This window comes from Oncorhynchus mykiss, chromosome 27 (assembly GCF_057628025.1).
Source record: "Oncorhynchus mykiss isolate SJ-2025 chromosome 27, ASM5762802v1, whole genome shotgun sequence".
Taxonomy (NCBI): Eukaryota; Metazoa; Chordata; class Actinopteri; order Salmoniformes; family Salmonidae; genus Oncorhynchus; species Oncorhynchus mykiss.
Window position 1 is genome coordinate 47,827,501 of NC_143048.1, and position 20,785 is coordinate 47,848,285.

General features: G+C 60.8%; 1 protein-coding gene across 2 annotated transcripts in view; it reads left to right on the plus strand.

Annotated features, from left to right (window-relative positions):
- The window catches only part of fndc3a (fibronectin type III domain containing 3A), a 176,131-nt gene that overhangs the window by 36,388 nt on the left and 118,958 nt on the right, over positions 1–20,785 (plus strand). Inside the window, exons 1-2 of one of the 2 annotated variants that reach the window (XM_090224036.1) lie at positions 2,421–2,632; positions 7,747–7,822. In XM_090224036.1, the coding sequence (XP_090080162.1) occupies positions 2,480–2,632; positions 7,747–7,822 (229 nt within the window). In that variant the 5' untranslated portion in view covers positions 2,421–2,479. Of the gene's footprint in view, positions 1–2,420; positions 2,633–7,746; positions 7,823–20,785 lie in introns of those variants that run through there. The other variant, XM_036965064.2, reaches the window with a different exon arrangement.

The following is a 20,785-nucleotide window of genomic DNA, read 5'->3' on the forward strand; positions in this document are numbered from 1 at the left end:
AGAGAGACGGAGGGAGAGAGAGGGAACCGAGGGAGGTGAGGGGGAGTAATGTTGTGCATGTCAGGCTCAGGGTCGTTTGCTCTGCTCAGTTCCTTTTAAAGCCATTGTTGTCGCGGTGAAGGCAGGCTGAACAAAGGAGCCCCCTGATTGGTGTGTAGAGCAGGGTTGTCAAACATACGGCCGGCCCGCGGGTGGTTTCATAAAACATTACTGTATATATATTTTTTTAAAGGATATAAATGAAACACCATAACAAAGAGAACCATGGAGTCACTGCGCAGTCACTGACAGACAGACAGGGAGGAAGGAGGGAGGAATTAAGGGAGGGAGAAAGCAAACCCTGTAACACACAGAGGTAGAGAGCGAGGGATATCAAGAGACAATTCAGGAGCCTTTATCCCGTTCTACCATCTAAGAATCTCCTCTCTATCCTTGTTGTCATCCTCCTATCCCTTCCCCCTTTCTTTACTGTAGATCAGAGGACAGCGACGCGGGCGCTGCCTGGGCATAATCTGGCGTTTCACTCTCTCCGTGACGGTTGTGGTGATCGGACATCACCGCGACTTATTTGTTGAAGGGGTTACCGTGGAGACGGGCTGCTGTGCTGGAGCCTGAGGCAGGAGAAAGGGGGACTGGGAGCTAGGGTGAGGGGGAGGGGAGAGCGAAAGCGCCACAGTGGCGTTGTGGAACAGAGGAGGCAGAGCCGAGCAGGGTACTGTCTGTGCAAACAAACATGGGCATCACGCCACGATAGAGACCTCCTGTGAGCACTAACGCTGCAGCCATAGCTACGCTATACAGAGAGATTACCTCCAGGGAGCCAGCCAGCGCTGAGCAGAAACCAAGCCAGAAAACCTGGTCCATCTATCCATCTGCCCCCATCACAGCCACCCCTGCTGCTGCACCAGTCCTCTCTCTGGCAGGGGCTTCTCCTCCCTGGGCTCGGTGTGGAGGCGTGAAGGGGGGGGGGGGGGGTCCGTGGAGGGAGTAAAACGAGGACAGGCGTCTAGGTTCGCTGAGGCCCGATGTGGCGGTGTCGCAGGTGATGAAGGCTGGGTGAGGTGGGAGAGGAGAGGGTCTCTGAGACCCTGGAGTGCTGCCCGGGGGTCGGTCGTCCTTTTTCTTTCTGAGATCGTGAGAACAGCGACGCCTGAATGAGAGAGATGCGGGCAACAGTAAGTAAGAGACACACAGAGGGCTACCGTAGGAGAGAGAGAGACACAGAGAGAGAAAGACACGGAGAGAGAGCGACACGGAGAGAGAGAGAGACACAGAGAGAGAGTCAGAGAGCTACCATAGGAGAGAGAGAGACACAGAGAGAGAGTCAGAGAGCTACCGTAGGAGAGAGAGAGACACGGAGAGAGAGGGCTACCGTAGGAGAGAGAGAGACACGGAGAGAGAGGGCTGCCGTAGGAGAGAGAGAGACACAGAGAGAGTAAGAGAGCTACTGTAGGGGAGAGAGAGAGAGAAGGCTACTGTAGGAGAGAGAGACACTGAAAAGGCTACCGTAGGAGAGAGTGACACAGAGAGGGCTACTGTGGGAGAAAGATAAACAGAGAGAGCGAGGGCTACCGTAGGAGAGAGAGAGAGAGAGAGAGCGAAGGCTACCGTAGGAGAGAGCGCGACACAGAGAGAGCTACCGTAGGAAAGACACCGAGAGGGCTACCGTGGGAGAGAGAGAAACACAGAGAGAGCGAGAGGGAGAGAGAGCGACACCGAGAGAGAGCGAGGGCTACCGTAGGGGGGGAGAGAGCGCGAGGGGATACCGTAGGAGAGAGGGATACCGTAGGAGAGAGGGATACCGTAGGAGAGAGGGATACCGTAGGAGAGAGGGATACCGTAGGAGAGAGAGAGACAGAGAGCGAGAAGGCTACCGTAGCGGAGAGAGGGCTACCGTAGCGGAGAGAGGGCTACCGTAGCGGAGAGAGAGCGACACAGAGAGGGCTACCGTAGGAGAGAGCGAGAGCGACACAGAGAGGGCTACCGTAGGAGAGAGCGACACCGAGAGAGAGACAGAGAGAGCTACGGTAGGGGAGAGAGAGAGAGCGAGGGGACGCTGAGTGTTGTCATTAGTGAGATGAGAGGTGTGGACTGTGCTGTCATTGGTGAAAGGATGGTAGGGTAGGGTAGGGAGGTGGTAGGGAGGGATGTTGGTGGGAAAGAAAGCCAGCTGGTAGCTTCACACGGGAAGTAGAAAGCAAACAAACACACACGTCATGGACCCCCCCCCGTCCCCCCGTCCCCCTCCACCAATGGGGAGGGCCTTGACTTTGATTCAATTAGCCACCTACCCAGACCCTCCTATCATGCTCTCACTGTCGCTGCTTGCCTGTGTGGGCGTATGAACAACATCTGTGTGCGTGACACCGTGAGAGGGTGTGTGTGTGCGTGACACCGTGAGAGGGTGTGTGTGTGCGTGTGCGTGACACACTGTGGCAGGCAGTGAAAGGGGTAGTCCATCTCAGTCTGAGCTGAGTTCATGAAAGGGAGTGAGTCTGTGGACATGGAGGTGATGCTGAATGCAGTGCAGGCACAGAGCCAGGGAGAGACGGAGAGGATCCTCCTCAGACAGAGCCCTATGCCCTGGGAGACTCACAGCTTCTATGATGGCAGAGATCTCCACAAGAGCGAGGTAGGGTCTCTAACTAACCAGACACACAGATCCAACACACACATCTACACAGAGTAGCACAGTAAGGCTAATTACACTCGTTACAGCGTATCTTGTTGACTCGATAAGATCAGAAGGTTTTAGAGGGGAGTGGCTTATAGAGGGGAGTGGCTTATAGAGGGGAGATTGGAGACTAGAGGATTTGGCATGTGGAATTAAAAATGCTTTTTTTCTGAAATGTTTACTTCTGATTGAAACTAGACCTGTAGTTTGTTTTCTGAAATGTAAATCTTTTGAAATTAAAGCAAGGGAAGTTGAAAATCAGAAGCCTGCGTAGTTTGATATATTTTGCATTTACTATTTCTAGAAGCTTTTGTTTGTGTCCTAAAATTGGAACCCTATTTACTGTAAAATGCAGTGCTTTAAACAGAGCCATATATGGAGAGGGGGGAGTGGCTTATGGAGGAGAGGGGGGAGTGGCTTATGGAGGAGAGGGGGGAGTGGCTTATGGAGGAGAGGGGGGAGTGGCTTATGGAGGAGAGGGGGGAGTGGCTTATGGAGGAGAGGGGGGAGTGGCTTATGGAGGAGAGGGGGGAGTGGCTTATGGAGGAGAGGGGGGAGTGGCTTTGATAAGTTGGAACCTTGTTTACTATGAAGTGGAGGTCGGCCGATTATGATTTTTCAAAACCGATACCGATTACTGGAGGACCAAAAAAAGCCGATACCGATTAATATTACAAAATGTATTTGTAATAATAACAATTACAACAATACTGAATGAACACTTATTTTAACTTAATATAATACATCAATAAAATCAATTTAGCCTCAAATAAATAATGAAACATGTTAAATTTGGTTTAAATAATGCAAAAACACAGTGTTGGAAAGTAAAGAAAGTAAAAGTGCAATATGTGCCATGTAAGAAAGATAACGTTTCAGTTCCTTGCTCAGAACATGAGAACATATGAAAGCTGGTGTTTCCTTTTAACATGAGTCTTCAATATTCCCAGGTAAGACGTTTTAGGTTGTAGTTATTATAGGAATTATAGGACTATATCTTTCTATACCATTTGTATTTCATATACCTTTGACTATTGGATGTTCTTATAGGCACTTTAGTATTGCCAGTGTAACAGTATAGCTTCCGTCCCTCTCCTCGCTCCTCCCTGGGCTCAAACCAGGAACACAACGACAACAGCCACCATCGAAGCAGCGTCACCCATGCAGAGCAAGGGGAACAACCACTAGAAGGCCCAGAGCGAGTGACGTTTGAAACGCTATTAGCGCGCACCCCGCTAACTAGCTAGCCATTTCACATCGGTTACACCAGCCTCATCTCGGGAGTTGATGGGCTTGAAGTCATAAACAGCGCAATGCTTGAAGCACAACGAAGAGCTGCTGGCAAAACGCACGAAAGTGCTGTTTGAATGAATGCCTACGAGCCTGCTGCTGCCTACCATCGCTCAGTCAGACTGCTCTATCAAATCATAGACTTAGTTATAACATATCATGCAGAAATGCGAGCCTTTGGTCATTAATATGGTAGAATCCGGAAACTATCATCTCGAAAACAAGACGTTTATTCTTTCAGTGAAATACGGAACCGTTCCGTATTTTATCTAACGGGTGGCATCCATCAGTCTACATATTCCTGTTACATTGTACAACCTTCAATGTTATGTCATAATTACGTAACATTCTGGCAAATTAGGTGGCCCAAACTGTTGCATATACCCTGATTCTGCGTGCAATGAACGCAAGAGAAGTGACACAATTTCACGTGGTTAATATAGCCTGCTAACCTGGATTTCTTTTAACTAAATATGCAGGTTTTAAAAATATATACTTGTGTGTATTGATTTTAAGAAAGGCATTGGAGTTTATGGTCAGGTACACATTGGAGCAAGAACGGTCCTTTTTCACGAATACGCACCGCATCGATTATATGCAACGCAGGACACGCTAGATAACTACACATGGTTGATGATATTACTAGTTTAACTAGTGATTATGATTGATTGTTTTTTATAAGATAAGTTTAATGCTAGATAGCAACTTACCTTGGCTTACTGCATTCGCGTAACAGGCAGTCTCCTTGTGGAGTGCAACGAGAGGCAGGTGGTTAGAGTTAACTGTAAGGTTGCAAGATTGAATCCCCGAGCTGACAAGGTACAAATCTGTCGTTCCGCCCCTGAACGAGGCAGTTAACCCACTGTTCCCAGGTCGTCAATGAAAATAAGAATGTGTTCTTAACTGACTTGCCAAGTTAAATAAAGATTAAATTAAGGTGTAAAAAAATAAAAAATAATTAAAAATATTTCTGATTGTTATGAAAACTTGAAATCGGCCCTAATTAATCGGCCGTTCCGATTAATCGGTCGACCTCCTATGAAGTGCACTACTATAAACAGTGCCATGTAAGCCCTGATGAAAAGGATTGGACTAGGTGATATCAGGGAGCCATTTTAGACAAGCCTTTCTTAGTGACCAGGCTTGCAAGGGTTAGCTTGTAGCTTCCTCTTTAGTTTAATCAATATCTCACCTAATCTTTTCATATCTCACATTTGTCTGATACATACGGTTATTACCCAACAACTTTATTATTTTACAATTCTAATCAAATCAAAGTTTATTGGCCGCAAACAAAGCTTTGCAAGGTGTTAACAGCAGGTGCGGCCAAATGCTTATGTTACTCGCTCCAACAGTAGATTGTCTCGCAAATACACAGCAAATACACAGCAAATACACAGCAAATACACAGCAAATACACAGCAAATACACAGCAAATACACAGCAAATACACAGCAAATACACAGCAAATACACAGCAAATACACAGCAAATACACAGCAAATACACAGCAAATACACAGCAAATACACAGCAAATACACAACAAATACACAGCAAATACACAGCAAATACACAGCAAATACACAGCAAATACACAGCAAATACACAGAAAATACACAACAAATACACAGAAAATACACAGCAAATACACAGAAAATACACAGAAAATACACAACAAATACACAAATACACAGAAAATACACACTCACACACAACAAAAGTACAAAATACATTTAAAAAAAATGTCAACGAGTACAATTTAATAAATCTACAATACAAATACGTGTGTGTGTGTGTGTGTGTGTGTGTGTGTGTATAGGCAGTATATCATTTGGAAGGAAAATGGTATGTACAGTAGTATGTATATTAGGAGAAAGTGATCCTAGACCAGAGTTGATACTCTGAGCTGCTTTAAGCAGACAGACATTGAGACCCAGGGGTTTATTTGAGACGGCAGAGAGAGAGGGGAGACGTGTCATGAGCTCAGCCAGTGTGTTATAAAATGACAGTGGAGTGACTGAGTCATAGGTCGCACCCTCAAAACCCCGTATCCCATTCCCTGCATAGTGCACTACATTTTGACCAGAGCCCCATAGTGACCAGAACAGAACAATAATGCTCCCTCTCCTCCACTCTTTCTGAGTCCTCAGCGCTGTCTGCCCGAAGTGACGTTGTTCCACACGTCAGAACTGAATCTACCTCCCCCCTCCCTTTCTCTTTGTATCAGTCTGGTGTCCTGCATGCCTGTGTGTGTGCGTGCTGGGCTCACCGTTATGGGTCTCCTAATGGTCAGGGTGGGGTGGAGAGAGAGAGAGGGGGGGGGGGGGGGATAAGTGTAATGCTATGAGAAAGAAGGGAATCCTCCTGTCTGTAATGAGATGACAGGAGGTTACTTTCACCGTTCTGTTTTGTTCAATAAAGGTTCCAACATGTCTCTAAGTGACGACCGCTCTGAAACCTGGCCCGTCTCTACGTGACGACCGTTTTAAAAACCTGGTCCGTCTCTACGTGACGACCGTTTTAAAAACCTGGTCCGTCTCTACGTGACGACCTGGCCCGTCTCTACGTAAAGACCTGGCCCATCTCTACGTGAAGACCTGGCCCATCTCTACGTGACGTAGAGATGGGCCAGGTTTTAGAACGGTCGTCACGTAGAGACGGGCCAGGTTTCAGAGCGGTCGTCACGTAGAGACATGTTGGAACCTTTATTCTACAACATTAGGTGATGTAACAATACTAGAGCACCTCCGACAGTTCCCTATGAAACAACCCGCTGTAAACAAGCAAAACAGAGAATCATATCTACATGGAGAATCAGATCGGGGGGCGTGGACTCAGATCGGGGGGCGTGGACTCAGATCGGGGGGCGTGGACTCAGATCGGAGGGCGTGGACTCAGATCTACCTATTGTGTCGGCACTCATAATATCTTATGGTGAGAACCCTGGAAATTCCCAGCCTAGGCCCTGACTAAGAAGACATCTCTCTTGACCATGGGATTTCATCCTGGAAATTCCCAGCCTAGGCCCTGACTAAGAAGACATCTCTCTTGACCATGGGATTTCATCCTGGAAATTCCCAGCCTAGGCCCTGACTAAGAAGACATCTCTCTTGACCATGGGATTTCATCCTGGACTAGGTTTAGCCTAATCTGTGTCTGGGGAAACCAGCCCCATATGACCCCACCCTAACCCCAACCCTAACCCTAACCCCAACCTAACCCCAACCTAACCCCCACCCCAACCTAACCCCAACCTAACCCCCAACCTAACCCTAACCCCATTCCTAACCCCAACCTAACCCTAACCCCAACCTAACCCCAACCCCAACCTAACCCCAACCCAACCCCAACCTAACCCCAACCTAACCCCAACCCCAACCCTAACCCCCAACCTAACCCTAACCTAACCCCAACCCCAACCTAACCCTAACCTAACCCCAACCCCAACCTAACCCTAACCTAACCCCAACCCCAACCTAACCCCAACTTGTCACTGATTTGAAGAAGCTTTCAGTGGCTCATATTTTGAATCACCATGTAACATGGCAGGTAAAAGAGGCTGTCTGTTCCCGACTGTAAACAGGGTTGAGTTCATTGGGACCATACTGTGGAAAAAAACATTTTAAAATGGACAATCAAAACAAGTGTTTCTCATTGGACAAATTCAGGTAGTCCCTCACCGTTTACGGTCTTATGCTTTTTTTTCTATTTTCGTGTTGTGCCCGAGTGAACACCTGGGTGATGTCATTATACAGGTGTTTGATGTGTGTTTCTCTCCACAGGTAATCCTGGTGCAGGTGAACCCAGGTGAGGCCTTCACTATTCGGCGAGAGGATGGTCAGTTTCAGTGTATCACAGGTAAGACACTACAAATAGTTGTACTCCTTTTAGTTCTCTCCTACAGATGGGTAAAGGGTCAATAAAGCTCCATTATTCACTAATACAGGGTTGTGATTCGTCAGGGCAAATGTTTTAAGTTTTGCAATGGGAAACAAAAAGTAAGATTTACTTATTCAGTACAGATAGTTCCGACCTGAGCATGACCCAGTACTTCCCAAATGTCGCTCTCTTGCTCTTTTTTTCGCCATGTCTCTCGCTCGCTAATGTCTCTCGCTCGCTAATGTCTCTCGCTCGCTAATGTCGCTCGCTAATGTCTCTCGCTCGCTAATGTCTCTCGCTCGCTAATGTCTCTCGCTCGCTAATGTCTCTCGCTCGCTATCTTTTGCTTGCTTGCTCGCTCGCTATCCCTCGCTCTCGTTCTCTCTCTTGTCTGATTTAATTTGACAGATGATTGAGCGAGCTGTGTGCTGATACACTATCATCGTGTCAAATCACTGTTTGCTGTAATTGCAGTGTGTTTCTGTGTTTGTGGTGCAGTCACACTATAGCGACAGAGTCTGTGTCTGTTAGAATGAGATGTGGTTGAGACCCTGTTAGTCATCCCTCTCTGCTCTGTCAGAGAGTGTGAGGAGCGCAGGCAGGCTTTGTGATGCGCGAACACACACACACACACACACACACACACACACTAGGGATGTGCATCTTTCCCTTTCAAGATGATTCGATATGTTTCTAGATACATGGGCTCTGATACAGGAATTATATGTTTTATTTTGAACTGGTTCAGTTTAATTCAAGGAACAAATCAATGCACTAACATTTATTTTCTAATTCAAAATCTGCGGCTAATGGAGCTCTGGGCCGGGCCTCTGCTCTGAGCTGGTCCTCTCCTCTGAGCCGGTCCTCTCCTCTGAGCCGGTCCTCTCCTCTGAGCCGGTCCTCTCCTCTGAGCTGGAGCTCTGGGCAGGGCCTCTGCTCTGAGCTGGAGCTCTGGGCTGGGCCTGTGCTCTGAGCTGGGCCTCTCCTCTGAGCTGGAGCTCTGTGCCGGGCCTCTCCTCTGAGCTGGAGCTCTGGGCCGGGCCTCTCCTCTGAGCCGGTCCTCTCCTCTGAGCTGGAGCTCTCCCCTGAGCTGGAGCTCTGGGCAGGGCCTCTGCTCTAAGCTGGGCCTCTCCTCTGAGCTGGAGCTCTGGGCCGGGCCTCTGCTCTGAGCCGGGCCTCTCCTCTGAGCTGGAGCTCTGGGCCGGGCCTCTCCTCTGAGCCGGGCCTCTCCTCTGGACTGGGCCTCTCCCCTGAGCTTCAGCTCTGGGCCGGGCCTCTCCCCTGAGCTTCAGCTCTGGGCCGGGCCTCTCCCCTGAGCTGGAGCTCTGGGCCGGGCCTCTGCTCTGAGCCCGGCCTGTCCCCTGAGTTTGAGCTCGGGGCCGGGCCTTTCCCCTGAGCTGGAGCTCTGGGCCGGGCCTTTCCCCTGAGCTGGAGCTCTGGGCCGGGCCTCTTCTCTGAGCCGGGCCTCTCCCCTGAGCTGGAGCTCTGGGCCGGGCCTCTCCCCTGAGCTTCAGCTCTGGGCCGGGCCTCTCCCCTGAGCTGGAGCTCTGGGCCGGGCCTCTGCTCTGAGCCGGGTCTCTCCCCTGAGCTGGAGCTCTGGGCCGGGCCTCTGCTCTGAGCTGGGCCTCTCCCCTGAGCTGGAGCTCTGGGCCGGGCCGTTCCCCTGAGCTGGAGCTCTGGGCCGGGCCTTTCCCCTGAGCTGGAGCTCTGGGCCGGGCCTCTTCTCTGAGCCGGGCCTCTCCCCTGAGCTGGAGCTCTGGGCCGGGCCTCTCCCCTGAGCTGGAGCTCTGGGCCGGGCCTCTGCTCTGAGCCGGGCCTCTCCCCTGAGCTGGAGCTCTGGGCCGGGCCTCTGCTCTGAGCCGGGCCTGTCCCCTGAGCTGGAGCTCTGGGCCGGGCCTTTCCCCTGAGCTGGAGCTCTGGGCCGGGCCTCTGCTCTGAGCCTGGCCTGTCCCCTGAGCTGGAGCTCTGGGCCGGGCCTCTGCTCTAAGCTGGGCCTCTCCTCTGAGCTGGACCTCTGGGCCGGGCCTCTGCTCTGAGTTGGGCCTCTCCTCTTAGCTGGAGCTCTGGGCCGGGCCTCTCCTCTGAGCTGGAGCTCTGGGCCGGGCCTCTGCTCTGAGCTGGGCCTCTCCTCTGAGCTGGAGCTCTGGGCCGGGCCTCTCCCCTGAGCTGGAGCTCTGGGCCGGGCCTCTCCCCTGAGCTGGAGCTCTGGGCCGGGCCTCTCCCCTGAGCTGGAGCTTTGGGCCGGTCCTCTGCTCTGAGCCGGGCCTCTCCTCTGGACTGAGCCTCTCCCCTGAGCTTCAGCTCTGGGCCAGGCCTCTCCCCTGTGCTTCAGCTCTGGGCCGGGCCTCTCCCCTGAGCTGGAGCACTGGGCCGGGCCTCTGCTCTGAGCTGGGCCTCTCCCCTGAGCTGGAGCTCTGGGCCGGGCCGTTCCCCTGAGCTGGAGCTCTGGGCCGGGCCTTTCCCCTGAGCTGGAGCTCTGGGCCGGGCCTCTGCTCTGAGCCGGGCCTCTCCCCTGAGCTGGAGCTCTGGGCCGGGCCTCTCCCCTGTGCTGGAGCTCTGGACCGGGCCTCTCCCCTGAGCTTCAGCTCTGGGCCGGGCCTCTCCCCTGAGCTGGAGCTCTGGGCCGGAACTCTGCTCTGAGCCGGGCCTGTCCCCTGTGCTGGAGCTCTGGGCCGGGCCTCTCCCCTGAGCTGGAGCTCTGGGCCGGAACTCTGCTCTGAGCCGGGCCTGTCCCCTGTGCTGGAGCTCTGGGCCGGGCCGTTCCCCTGGGCTGGAGCTCTGGGCCGGGCCTTTCCCCTGAGCTGGAGCTCTGGGCCGGGCCTCTGCTCTGAGCCGGGCCTCTCCCCTGAGCTGGAGCTCTGGGCCGGGCCTCTCCCCTGTGCTGGAGCTCTGGACCGGGCCTCTCCCCTGAGCTTCAGCTCTGGGCCGGGCCTCTCCCCTGAGCTGGAGCTCTGGGCCGGAACTCTGCTCTGAGCCGGGCCTGTCCCCTGTGCTGGAGCTCTGGGCCGGGCCTCTCCCCTGAGCTGGAGCTCTGGGCCGGAACTCTGCTCTGAGCCGGGCCTGTCCCCTGTGCTGGAGCTCTGGGCCGGGCCGTTCCCCTGGGCTGGAGCTCTGAGCCGGGCCTTTCCCCTGAGCTGGAGCTCTGGGCCGGGCCTCTTCTCTGAGCCGGGCCTCTCCCCTGAGCTGGAGCTCTGGGCCGGGCCTCTCCCCTGAGCTTCAGCTCTGGGCCGGGCCTCTCCCCTGAGCTGGAGCTCTGGGCCGGGCCTCTGCTCTGAGCCGGGCCTCTCCCCTGTGCTGGAGCTCTGGGCCGGGCCTCTGCTCTGAGCCGGGCCTGTCCCCTGAGCTGGAGCTCTGGGCCGGGCCTTTCCCCTGAGCTGGAGCTCTGGGCCGGGCCTCTGCTCTGAGCCTGGCCTGTCCCCTGAGCTGGAGCTCTGGACCGGGCCTCTGCTCTGAGCCGTGCCCCTCCCCTGAGCCGGAGCTCTGGGCTGGGCCTCTGCTCTGAGCTGGGCCTCTCCTCTGAGCTGGAGCTCTGGGCCGGGCCTCTCCCCTGAGCTGGAGCTCTGGGCCGGGCTTCTGCTCTAAGCTGGGCCTCTCCTCTGAGCTGGAGCTCTGGGCCGGGCCTCTGCTCTGAGCTGGGCCTCTCCTCTGAGCTGGAGCTCTGGGCTGGGCCTCTGCTCTGAGCTGGGCCTCTCCTCTGAGCTGGAGCTCTGGGCTGGTCCTCTGCTCTGAGCTGGGCCTCTCCTCTGAGCTGGAGTTCTGGGCCGGGCCTCTCCCCTGAGCTGGAGTTCTGGGCCGGGCCTCTACTCTGAGCTGGGCCTCTCTCTTGAGCTGGAGCTCTGGGCCGGGCCTCTCCTCTGAGCCGGGCCTCTCCTCTGGACTGGGCCTCTCCCCTGAGCTTCAGCTCTGGGCCGGGCCTCTCCCCTGAGCTGGAGCTCTGGGCCGGGCCTCTGCTCTGTCCTGGGCCTCTCCCCTGTGCTGGAGCTCTGGGCCGGGCCTCTCCCCTGAGCTGGAGCTCTGGGCCGGGCCTTTCCCCTGAGCTGGAGCTCTGGGCCAGGCCTCTGCTCTGGGCCGGGCCTCTCCCCTGAGCTGGAGCTCTGGGCCGGGCCTCTGCTCTGAGCCGGGCCTCTCCCCTGAGCTGGAGCTCTGGGCCGGGCCTCTGCTCTGAGCCGGGCCTGTCCCCTGAGCTGGAGCTCTGGGCCGGGCCTTTCCCCTGAGCTGGAGCTCTGGGCCGGGCCTCTGCTCTGAGCCTGGCCTGTCCCCTGAGCTGGAGCTCTGGGCCGGGCTTCTGCTCTAAGCTGGGCCTCTCCTCTGAGCTGGACCTCTGGGCCGGGCCTCTGCTCTGAGCCTGGCCTGTCCCCTGAGCTGGAGCTCTGGGCCGGGCTTCTGCTCTAAGCTGGGCCTCTCCTCTGAGCTGGACCTCTGGGCCGGGCCTCTGCTCTGAGCTGGGCCTCTCCTCTTAGCTGGAGCTCTGGGCCGGGCCTCTGCTCTGAGCTGGGCCTCTCCTCTGAGCTGGAGCTCTGGGCCGGGCCTCTCCCCTGAGCTGGAGCTCTGGGCCGGGCCTCTCCCCTGAGCTGGAGCTCTGGGCCGGGCCTCTCCCCTGAGCTGGAGCTTTGGGCCGGTCCTCTGCTCTGAGCCGGGCCTCTCCCCTGAGCTTCAGCTCTGGGCCAGGCCTCTCCCCTGTGCTTCAGCTCTGGGCCGGGCCTCTCCCCTGAGCTGGAGCACTGGGCCGGGCCTCTGCTCTGAGCTGGGCCTCTCCCCTGAGCTGGAGCTCTGGGCCGGGCCGTTCCCCTGAGCTGGAGCTCTGGGCCGGGCCTTTCCCCTGAGCTGGAGCTCTGGGCCGGGCCTCTGCTCTGAGCCGGGCATCTCCCCTGAGCTGGAGCTCTGGGCCGGGCCTCTCCCCTGTGCTGGAGCTCTGGACCGGGCCTCTCCCCTGAGCTTCAGCTCTGGGCCGGGCCTCTCCCCTGAGCTGGAGCTCTGGGCCGGAACTCTGCTCTGAGCCGGGCCTGTCCCCTGTGCTGGAGCTCTGGGCCGGGCCTCTCCCCTGAGCTGGAGCTCTGGGCCGGAACTCTGCTCTGAGCCGGGCCTGTCCCCTGTGCTGGAGCTCTGGGCCGGGCCGTTCCCCTGGGCTGGAGCTCTGAGCCGGGCCTTTCCCCTGAGCTGGAGCTCTGGGCCGGGCCTCTTCTCTGAGCCGGGCCTCTCCCCTGAGCTGGAGCTCTGGGCCGGGCCTCTCCCCTGAGCTTCAGCTCTGGGCCGGGCCTCTCCCCTGAGCTGGAGCTCTGGGCCGGGCCTCTGCTCTTAGCCGGGCCTCTCCCCTGAGCTGGAGCTCTGGGCCGGGCCTCTGCTCTGAGCCGGGCCTGTCCCCTGAGCTGGAGCTCTGGGCCGGGCCTTTCCCCTGAGCTGGAGCTCTGGGCCGGGCCTCTGCTCTGAGCCTGGCCTGTCCCCTGAGCTGGAGCTCTGGACCGGGCCTCTGCTCTGAGCCGTGCCCCTCCCCTGAGCCGGAGCTCTGGGCTGGGCCTCTGCTCTGAGCTGGGCCTCTCCTCTGAGCTGGAGCTCTGGGCCGGGCCTCTCCCCTGAGCTGGAGCTCTGGGCCGGGCTTCTGCTCTAAGCTGGGCCTCTCCTCTGAGCTGGAGCTCTGGGCCGGGCCTCTGCTCTGAGCTGGGCCTCTCCTCTGAGCTGGAGCTCTGGGCTGGGCCTCTGCTCTGAGCTGGGCCTCTCTCTTGAGCTGGAGCTCTGGGCCGGGCCTCTCCTCTGAGCCGGGCCTCTCCTCTGGACTGGGCCTCTACCCTGAGCTTCAGCTCTGGGCCGGGCCTCTCCCCTGAGCTGGAGCTCTGGGCCGGGCCTCTGCTCTGTCCTGGGCCTCTCCCCTGTGCTGGAGCTCTGGGCCGGGCCTCTCCCCTGAGCTGGAGCTCTGGGCCGGGCCTTTCCCCTGAGCTGGAGCTCTGGGCCAGGCCTCTGCTCTGGGCCGGGCCTCTCCCCTGAGCTGGAGCTCTGGGCCGGGCCTCTCCCCTGAGCTGGAGCTCTGGACCGGACCTCTCCCCTGAGCTTCAGCTCTGGGCCGGGCCTCTCCCCTGAGCTGGAGCTCTGGGCCGGGCCTCTGATCTGAGCCGGGCATCTCCCCTGAGCTGGAGCTCTGGGACGGGCCTCTGCTCTGAGCCGGGCCTGTCCCCTGAGCTGGAGCTCTGGGCCGGGCCTCTCTCCTGAGATGGAGCTCTGAGCCGAGCCTCTCCCCTGAGCTTCAGCTCTGAGCCGGGCCTCTCCCCTGAGCTGGAGCTCTGTGCCAGGCCTCTGCTCTGAGCCGGGCCCCTCCCCTGAGCTGGAGCTCTGGGCTGGGTCTCTGCTCTGAGCTGGGCCTCTCCTCTGAGCTGGAGCTCTGGGCCGGGCCGCTCCCCTGGGCTGGAGCTCTGGGCCGGGCCTCTGCTCTAAGCTGGGCCTCTCCTCTGAGCTGGGCCTGTCCCCTGTGCTGGAGCTCTGGGCCGGGCCTCTCCCCTGAGCTTCAGCTCTGGGCCGGGCCTCTGCTCTGAGCTGGGCCTCTCCCCTGAGCTGGAGCTCTGGGCCGGGCCTCTCCCCTGAGCTGGAGCTCTGGGCCGGGCCTCTGCTCTAAGCTGGGCCTCTCCTCTGAGCTGGGCCTGTCCCCTGTGCTGGAGCTCTGGGCCGGGCCTCTCCCCTGAGCTTCAGCTCTGGGCCGGGCCTCTGCTCTGAGCTGGGCCTCTCCCCTGAGCTGGAGCTCTGGGCCGGGCCTTTCCCCTGAGCCGGAGCTCTGGGCCGGGCCTCTGCTCTGAGCCGGGCCTCTCCCCTGAGCTGGAGCTCTGGGCCGGGCCTCTGCTCTGAGCCGGGCCTCTGCTCTGAGCCGGGCCTGTCCCCTGAGCTGGAGCTCTGGACCGGGCCTTTCCCCTGAGCTGGAGCTCTGGGCCGGGCCTCTGCTCTGAGCCTGGCCTGTCCCCTGAGCTGGAGCTCTGGGCTGGGCCTCTGCTCTGAGCTGGGCCTCTCCTCTGAGCTGGAGCTCTGGGCCGGGCCTCTCCCCTGAGCTGGAGCTCTGGGCCGGGCTTCTGCTCTAAGCTGGGCCTCTCCTCTGAGCTGGAACTCTGGGCCGGGCCTCTGCTCTGAGCTGGGCCTCTCCTCTGAGCTGGAGCTCTGGGCTGGGCCTCTGCTCTGAGCTGGGCCTCTCCTCTGAGCTGGAGTTCTGGGCCGGGCCTCTCCCCTGAGCTGGAGCTCTGGGCCGGGCCTCTACTCTGAGCTGGGCCTCTCCCCTGTGCTGGAGCTCTGGGCCGGGCCTCTCCCCTGAGCTTCAGCTCTGGGCCGGGCCTCTGCTCTGAGCTGGGCCTCTCCCCTCAGCTGGAGCTCTGGGCCGGGCCGTTCCCCTGAGCTGGAGCTCTGGGCCGGGCCTTTCCCCTGAGCTGGAGCTCTGTGCCAGGCCTCTGCTCTGAGCCGGGCCCCTCCCCTGAGCTGGAGCTCTGGGCTGGGTCTCTGCTCTGAGCTGGGCCTCTCCTCTGAGCTGGAGCTCTGGGCCGGGCCTCTCCCCTGAGCTGGAGCTCTGGGCCGGGCCTCTGCTCTAAGCTGGGCCTCTCCTCTGAGCTGGGCCTGTCCCCTGTGCTGGAGCTCTGGGCCGGGCCTCTCCCCTGAGCTTCAGCTCTGGGCCGGGCCTCTGCTCTGAGCTGGGCCTCTCCCCTGAGCTGGAGCTCTGGGCCGGGCCTCTCCCCTGAGCTGGAGCTCTGGGCCGGGCCTCTGCTCTAAGCTGGGCCTCTCCTCTGAGCTGGGCCTGTCCCCTGTGCTGGAGCTCTGGGCCGGGCCTCTCCCCTGAGCTTCAGCTCTGGGCCGGGCCTCTGCTCTGAGCTGGGCCTCTCCCCTGAGCTGGAGCTCTGGGCCGGGCCTTTCCCCTGAGCCGGAGCTCTGGGCCGGGCCTCTGCTCTGAGCCGGGCCTCTCCCCTGAGCTGGAGCTCTGGGCCGGGCCTCTGCTCTGAGCCGGGCCTCTGCTCTGAGCCGGGCCTGTCCCCTGAGCTGGAGCTCTGGACCGGGCCTTTCCCCTGAGCTGGAGCTCTGGGCCGGGCCTCTGCTCTGAGCCTGGCCTGTCCCCTGAGCTGGAGCTCTGGGCTGGGCCTCTGCTCTGAGCTGGGCCTCTCCTCTGAGCTGGAGCTCTGGGCCGGGCCTCTCCCCTGAGCTGGAGCTCTGGGCCGGGCTTCTGCTCTAAGCTGGGCCTCTCCTCTGAGCTGGAGCTCTGGGCCGGGCCTCTGCTCTGAGCTGGGCCTCTCCTCTGAGCTGGAGCTCTGGGCTGGGCCTCTGCTCTGAGCTGGGCCTCTCCTCTGAGCTGGAGTTCTGGGCCGGGCCTCTCCCCTGAGCTGGAGCTTTGGGCCGGGCCTCTACTCTGAGCTGGGCCTCTCCCCTGTGCTGGAGCTCTGGGCCGGGCCTCTCCCCTGAGCTTCAGCTCTGGGCCGGGCCTCTGCTCTGAGCTGGGCCTCTCCCCTGAGCTGGAGCTCTGGGCCGGGCCGTTCCCCTGAGCTGGAGCTCTGGGCCGGGCCTTTCCCCTGAGCTGGAGCTCTGGGCCAGGCCTCTGCTCTGGGCCGGGCCTCTCCCCTGAGCTGGAGCTCTGGACCGGACCTCTCCCCTGAGCTACAGCTCTGGGCCGGGCCTCTCCCCTGAGCTGGAGCTCTGGGCCGGGCCTCTGATCTGAGCCGGGCCTCTCCCCTGAGCTGGAGCTCTGGGACGGGCCTCTGCTCTGAGCCGGGCCTGTCCCCTGAGCTGGAGCTCTGGGCCGGGCCTCTCTCCTGAGCTGGAGCTCTGAGCCGAGCCTCTCCCCTGAGCTTCAGCTCTGAGCCGGGCCTCTCCCCTGAGCTGGAGCTCTGTGCCGGGCCTCTGCTCTGATCCGGACCCCTCCCCTGAGTTGGAGCTCTGGGCTGGGTCTCTGCTCTGAGCTGGGCCTCTCCTCTGAGCTGGAGCTCTGGGCCGGGCCTCTCACCTGAGCTGGAGCTCTGAGCCGGGCCTCTGCTCTGAGCCGGGCCTCTCCCCTGAGCTTCAGCTCTGGGCCGGGCCTCTCCCCTGAGCTTCAGCTCTGGGCCGGGCCTTTCCCCTGAGCTGGAGCTCTGGGCCGGGACTCTCCCCTGAGCTGGAGCTCTGGACCGGGCCTCTCCCCTGAGCTTCAGCTCTGGGCCGGGCCTCTCCCCTGAGCTTCAGCTCTGGGCCGGGCCTCTCCCCTGAGCTTCAGCTCTGGGCCGGGCCTTTCCCCTGAGCTGGAGCTCTGGGCCGGGACTCTCCCCTGAGCTTGAGCTCTGGACCGGGCCTCTCCCCTGAGCTTCAGCTCTGGACCGGGCCTCTCCCCTGAGCATCAGCTCTGGGCCGGGCCTCTGCTATGAGCTGGGCCTCTCCCCTGTGCTGGGGCTCTGGGCCGGGCCTCTCCCCTGTGCTGGGGCTCTGGGCCGGGCCTCTCCCCTGAGCTGGAGCTCTGGACCGGGCCTCTCCCCTGAGCTTCAGCTCTGGGCCGGGCCTCTCCCCTGAGCTTCAGCTCTGGGCCGGGCCTCTCCCCTGAGCTTCAGCTCTGGGCCGGGCCTTTCCCCTGAGCTGGAGCTCTGGGCCGGGCCTCTGCTCTGAGCCGTGCCTCTCCCCTGAGCTGGAGCTCTGTGCCGGGCCGTTCCCCTGAGCTGGAGCTCTGGGCCGGGCCTTTCCCCTGAGCTGGAGCTCTGGGCCGGGCCTCTGCTCTGAGCCGGGCCTCTCCCCTGAGCTGGAGCTCTGGGCCGGGCCTCTCCCCTGAGCTGGAGCTCTGGGCCGGGCCTCTGCTCTAAGCTGGGCCTCTCCTCTGAGCTGGGCCTGTCCCCTGTGCTGGAGCTCTGGGCCGGGCCTCTCCCCTGAGCTTCAGCTCTGGGCCGGGCCTCTGCTCTGAGCTGGGCCTCTCCCCTGAGCTGGAGCTCTGGACCGGGCCTTTCCCCTGAGCTGGAGCTCTGAGCCGGGCCTCTGCTCTGAGCCGGGCCTCTCCCCTGAGCTGGAGCTCTGGGCCGGGCCTCTGCTCTGAGCCGGGCCTCTGCTCTGAGCCGGGCCTGTCCCCTGAGCTGGAGCTCTGGGCCGGGCCTTTCCCCTGAGCTGGAGCTCTGGGCCGGGCCTCTGCTCTGAGCCTGGCCTGTCCCCTGAGCTGGAGCTCTGGGCTGGGCCTCTGCTCTGAGCTGGGCCTCTCCTCTGAGCTGGAGCTCTGGGCCGGGCCTCTGCTCTGAGCCTGGCCTGTCCCCTGAGCTGGAGCTCTGGGCCGGGCCTTTCCCCTGAGCTGGAGCTCTGAGCCGGGCCTCTGCTCTGAGCCGGGCCTCTCCCCTGAGCTGGAGCTCTGGGCCGGGCCTCTCCCCTGAGCTTCAGCTCTGGGCCGGGCCTCTGCTCTGAGCTGGGCCTCTCCCCTGAGCTGGAGCTCTGGGCCGGGCCTTTCCCCTGAGCTGGAGCTCTGAGCCGGGCCTCTGCTCTGAGCCGGGCCTCTCCCCTGAGCTGGAGCTCTGGGCCGGGCCTCTGCTCTGAGCCGGGCCTCTGCTCTGAGCCGGGCCTGTCCCCTGAGCTGGAGCTCTGGGCCGGGCCTTTCCCCTGAGCTGGAGCTCTGGGCCGGGCCTCTGCTCTGAGCCTGGCCTGTCCCCTGAGCTGGAGCTCTGGGCTGGGCCTCTGCTCTGAGCTGGGCCTCTCCTCTGAGCTGGAGCTCTGGGCCGGGCCTCTGCTCTGAGCCTGGCCTGTCCCCTGAGCTGGAGCTCTGGGCTGGGCCTCTGCTCTGAGCTGGGCCTCTCCTCTGAGCTGGAGCTCTGGGCCGGGCCTCTCCCCTGAGCTGGAGCTCTGGGCCGGGCTTCTGCTCTAAGCTGGGCCTCTCCTCTGAGCTGGAGCTCTGGGCCGGGCCTCTGCTCTGAGCCTGGCCTGTCCCCTGAGCTGGAGCTCTGGGCTGGGCCTCTGCTCTGAGCTGGGCCTCTCCTCTGAGCTGGAGCTCTGGGCCGGGCCTCTGCTCTGAGCCTGGCCTGTCCCCTGAGCTGGAGCTCTGGGCTGGGCCTCTGCTCTGAGCTGGGCCTCTCCTCTGAGCTGGAGCTCTGGGCCGGGCCTCTCCCCTGAGCTGGAGCTCTGGGCCGGGCTTCTGCTCTAAGCTGGGCCTCTCCTCTGAGCTGGAGCTCTGGGCCGGGCCTCTGCTCTGAGCCTGGCCTGTCCCCTGAGCTGGAGCTCTGGGCTGGGCCTCTGCTCTGAGCTGGGCCTCTCCTCTGAGCTGGAGCTCTGGGCCGGGCCTCTCCCCTGAGCTGGAGCTCTGGGCCGGGCTTCTGCTCTAAGCTGGGCCTCTCCTCTGAGCTGGAGCTCTGGGCCGGGCCTCTGCTCTGAGCTGGGCCTCTCCTCTGAGCTGGAGCTCTGGGCTGGGCCTCTGCTCTGAGCTGGGCCTCTCCTCTGAGCTGGAGTTCTGGGCCGGGCCTCTCCCCTGAGCTGGAGCTCTGTGCCGGGCCTCTACTCTGAGCTGGGCCTCTCCTCTGAGCTGGAGCTCTGGGCCGGGCCGTTCCCCTGAGCTGGAGCTCTGGGCCGGGCTTCTGCTCTAAGCTGGGCCTCTCCTCTGAGCTGGAGCTCTGGGCCGGGCCTCTGCTCTGAGCTGGGCCTCTCCTCTGAGCTGGAGCTCTGGGCTGGGCCTCTGCTCTGAGCTGGGCCTCTCCCCTGTGCTGGAGCTCTGGGCCGGGCCTCTCCCCTGAGCTTCAGCTCTGGGCCGGGCCTCTGCTCTGAGCTGGGCCTCTCCCCTGAGCTGGAGCTCTGGGCCGGGCCGTTCCCCTGAGCTGGAGCTCTGGGCCGGGCCTTTCCCCTGAGCTGGAGCTCTGGGCCAGGCCTCTGCTCTGAGCCGGGCCTCTCCCCTGAGCTGGAGCTCTGGGACGGGCCTCTGCTCTGAGCCGGGCCTGTCCCCTGAGCTGGCCTCTCCTCTGAGCTGGAGCTCTGGGCCGGGCCTCTCCCCTGAGCTGGAGCTCTGGGCCGGGCCTCTGCTCTAAGCTGGGCCTCTCCCCTGAGCTGGAGCTCTGGGCCGGGCCTCTCCCCTGAGCTGGAGCTCTGGGCCGGGCCTCTGCTCTAAGCTGGGCCTCTCCCCTGAGCTGGAGCTCTGTGCCGGGCCGTTCCCCTGAGCTGGAGCTCCGGGCCGGGCCTCTGCTCTGAGCCGGGCCTCTGCTCTGAGCCGGGCCTCTCCCCTGAGCTTCAGCTCTGGGCCGGGCCTCTCCCCTGAGCTTCAGCTCTGGGCCGGGCCTTTCCCCTGAGCTGGAGCTCTGGGCCGGGACTCTCCCCTGAGCTGGAGCTCTGGACCGGGCCTCTCCCCTGAGCTTCAGCTCTGGGCCGGGCCTCTCCCCTGAGCTTCAGCTCTGGGCCGGGCCTTTCCCCTGAGCTGGAGCTCTGGGCCGGGACTCTCCCCTGAGCTGGAGCTCTGGACCGGGCCTCTCCCCTGAGCTTCAGCTCTGGGCCGGGCCTCTCCCCTGAGCTTCAGCTCTGGGCCGGGCCTCTCCCCTGAGCTTCAGCTCTGGGCCGGGCCTTTCCCCTGAGCTGGAGCTCTGGGCCGGGACTCTCCCCTGAGCTGGAGCTCTGGACCGGGCCTCTCCCCTGAGCTTCAGCTCTGGGCCGGGCCTCTCCCCTGAGCTTCAGCTCTGGGCCGGGCCTCTCCCCTGAGCTTCAGCTCTGGGCCGGGCCTTTCCCCTGAGCTGGAGCTCTGGGCCGGGCCTCTGCTCTGAGCCGGGCCTCTCCCCTGAGCTGGAGCTCTGTGCCGGGCCGTTCCCCTGAGCTGGAGCTCTGGGCCGGGCCTTTCCCCTGAGCTGGAGCTCTGGGCCGGGCCTCTGCTCTGAGCCGGGCCTCTCCCCTGAGCTGGAGCTCTGGGCCGGGCCTCTCCCCTGAGCTGGAGCTCTGGGCCGGGCCTCTCCCCTGAGCTGGAGCTCTGGGCCGGGCCTCTGATCTGAGCCGGGCATCTCCCCTGAGCTGGAGCTCTGGGACGGGCCTCTG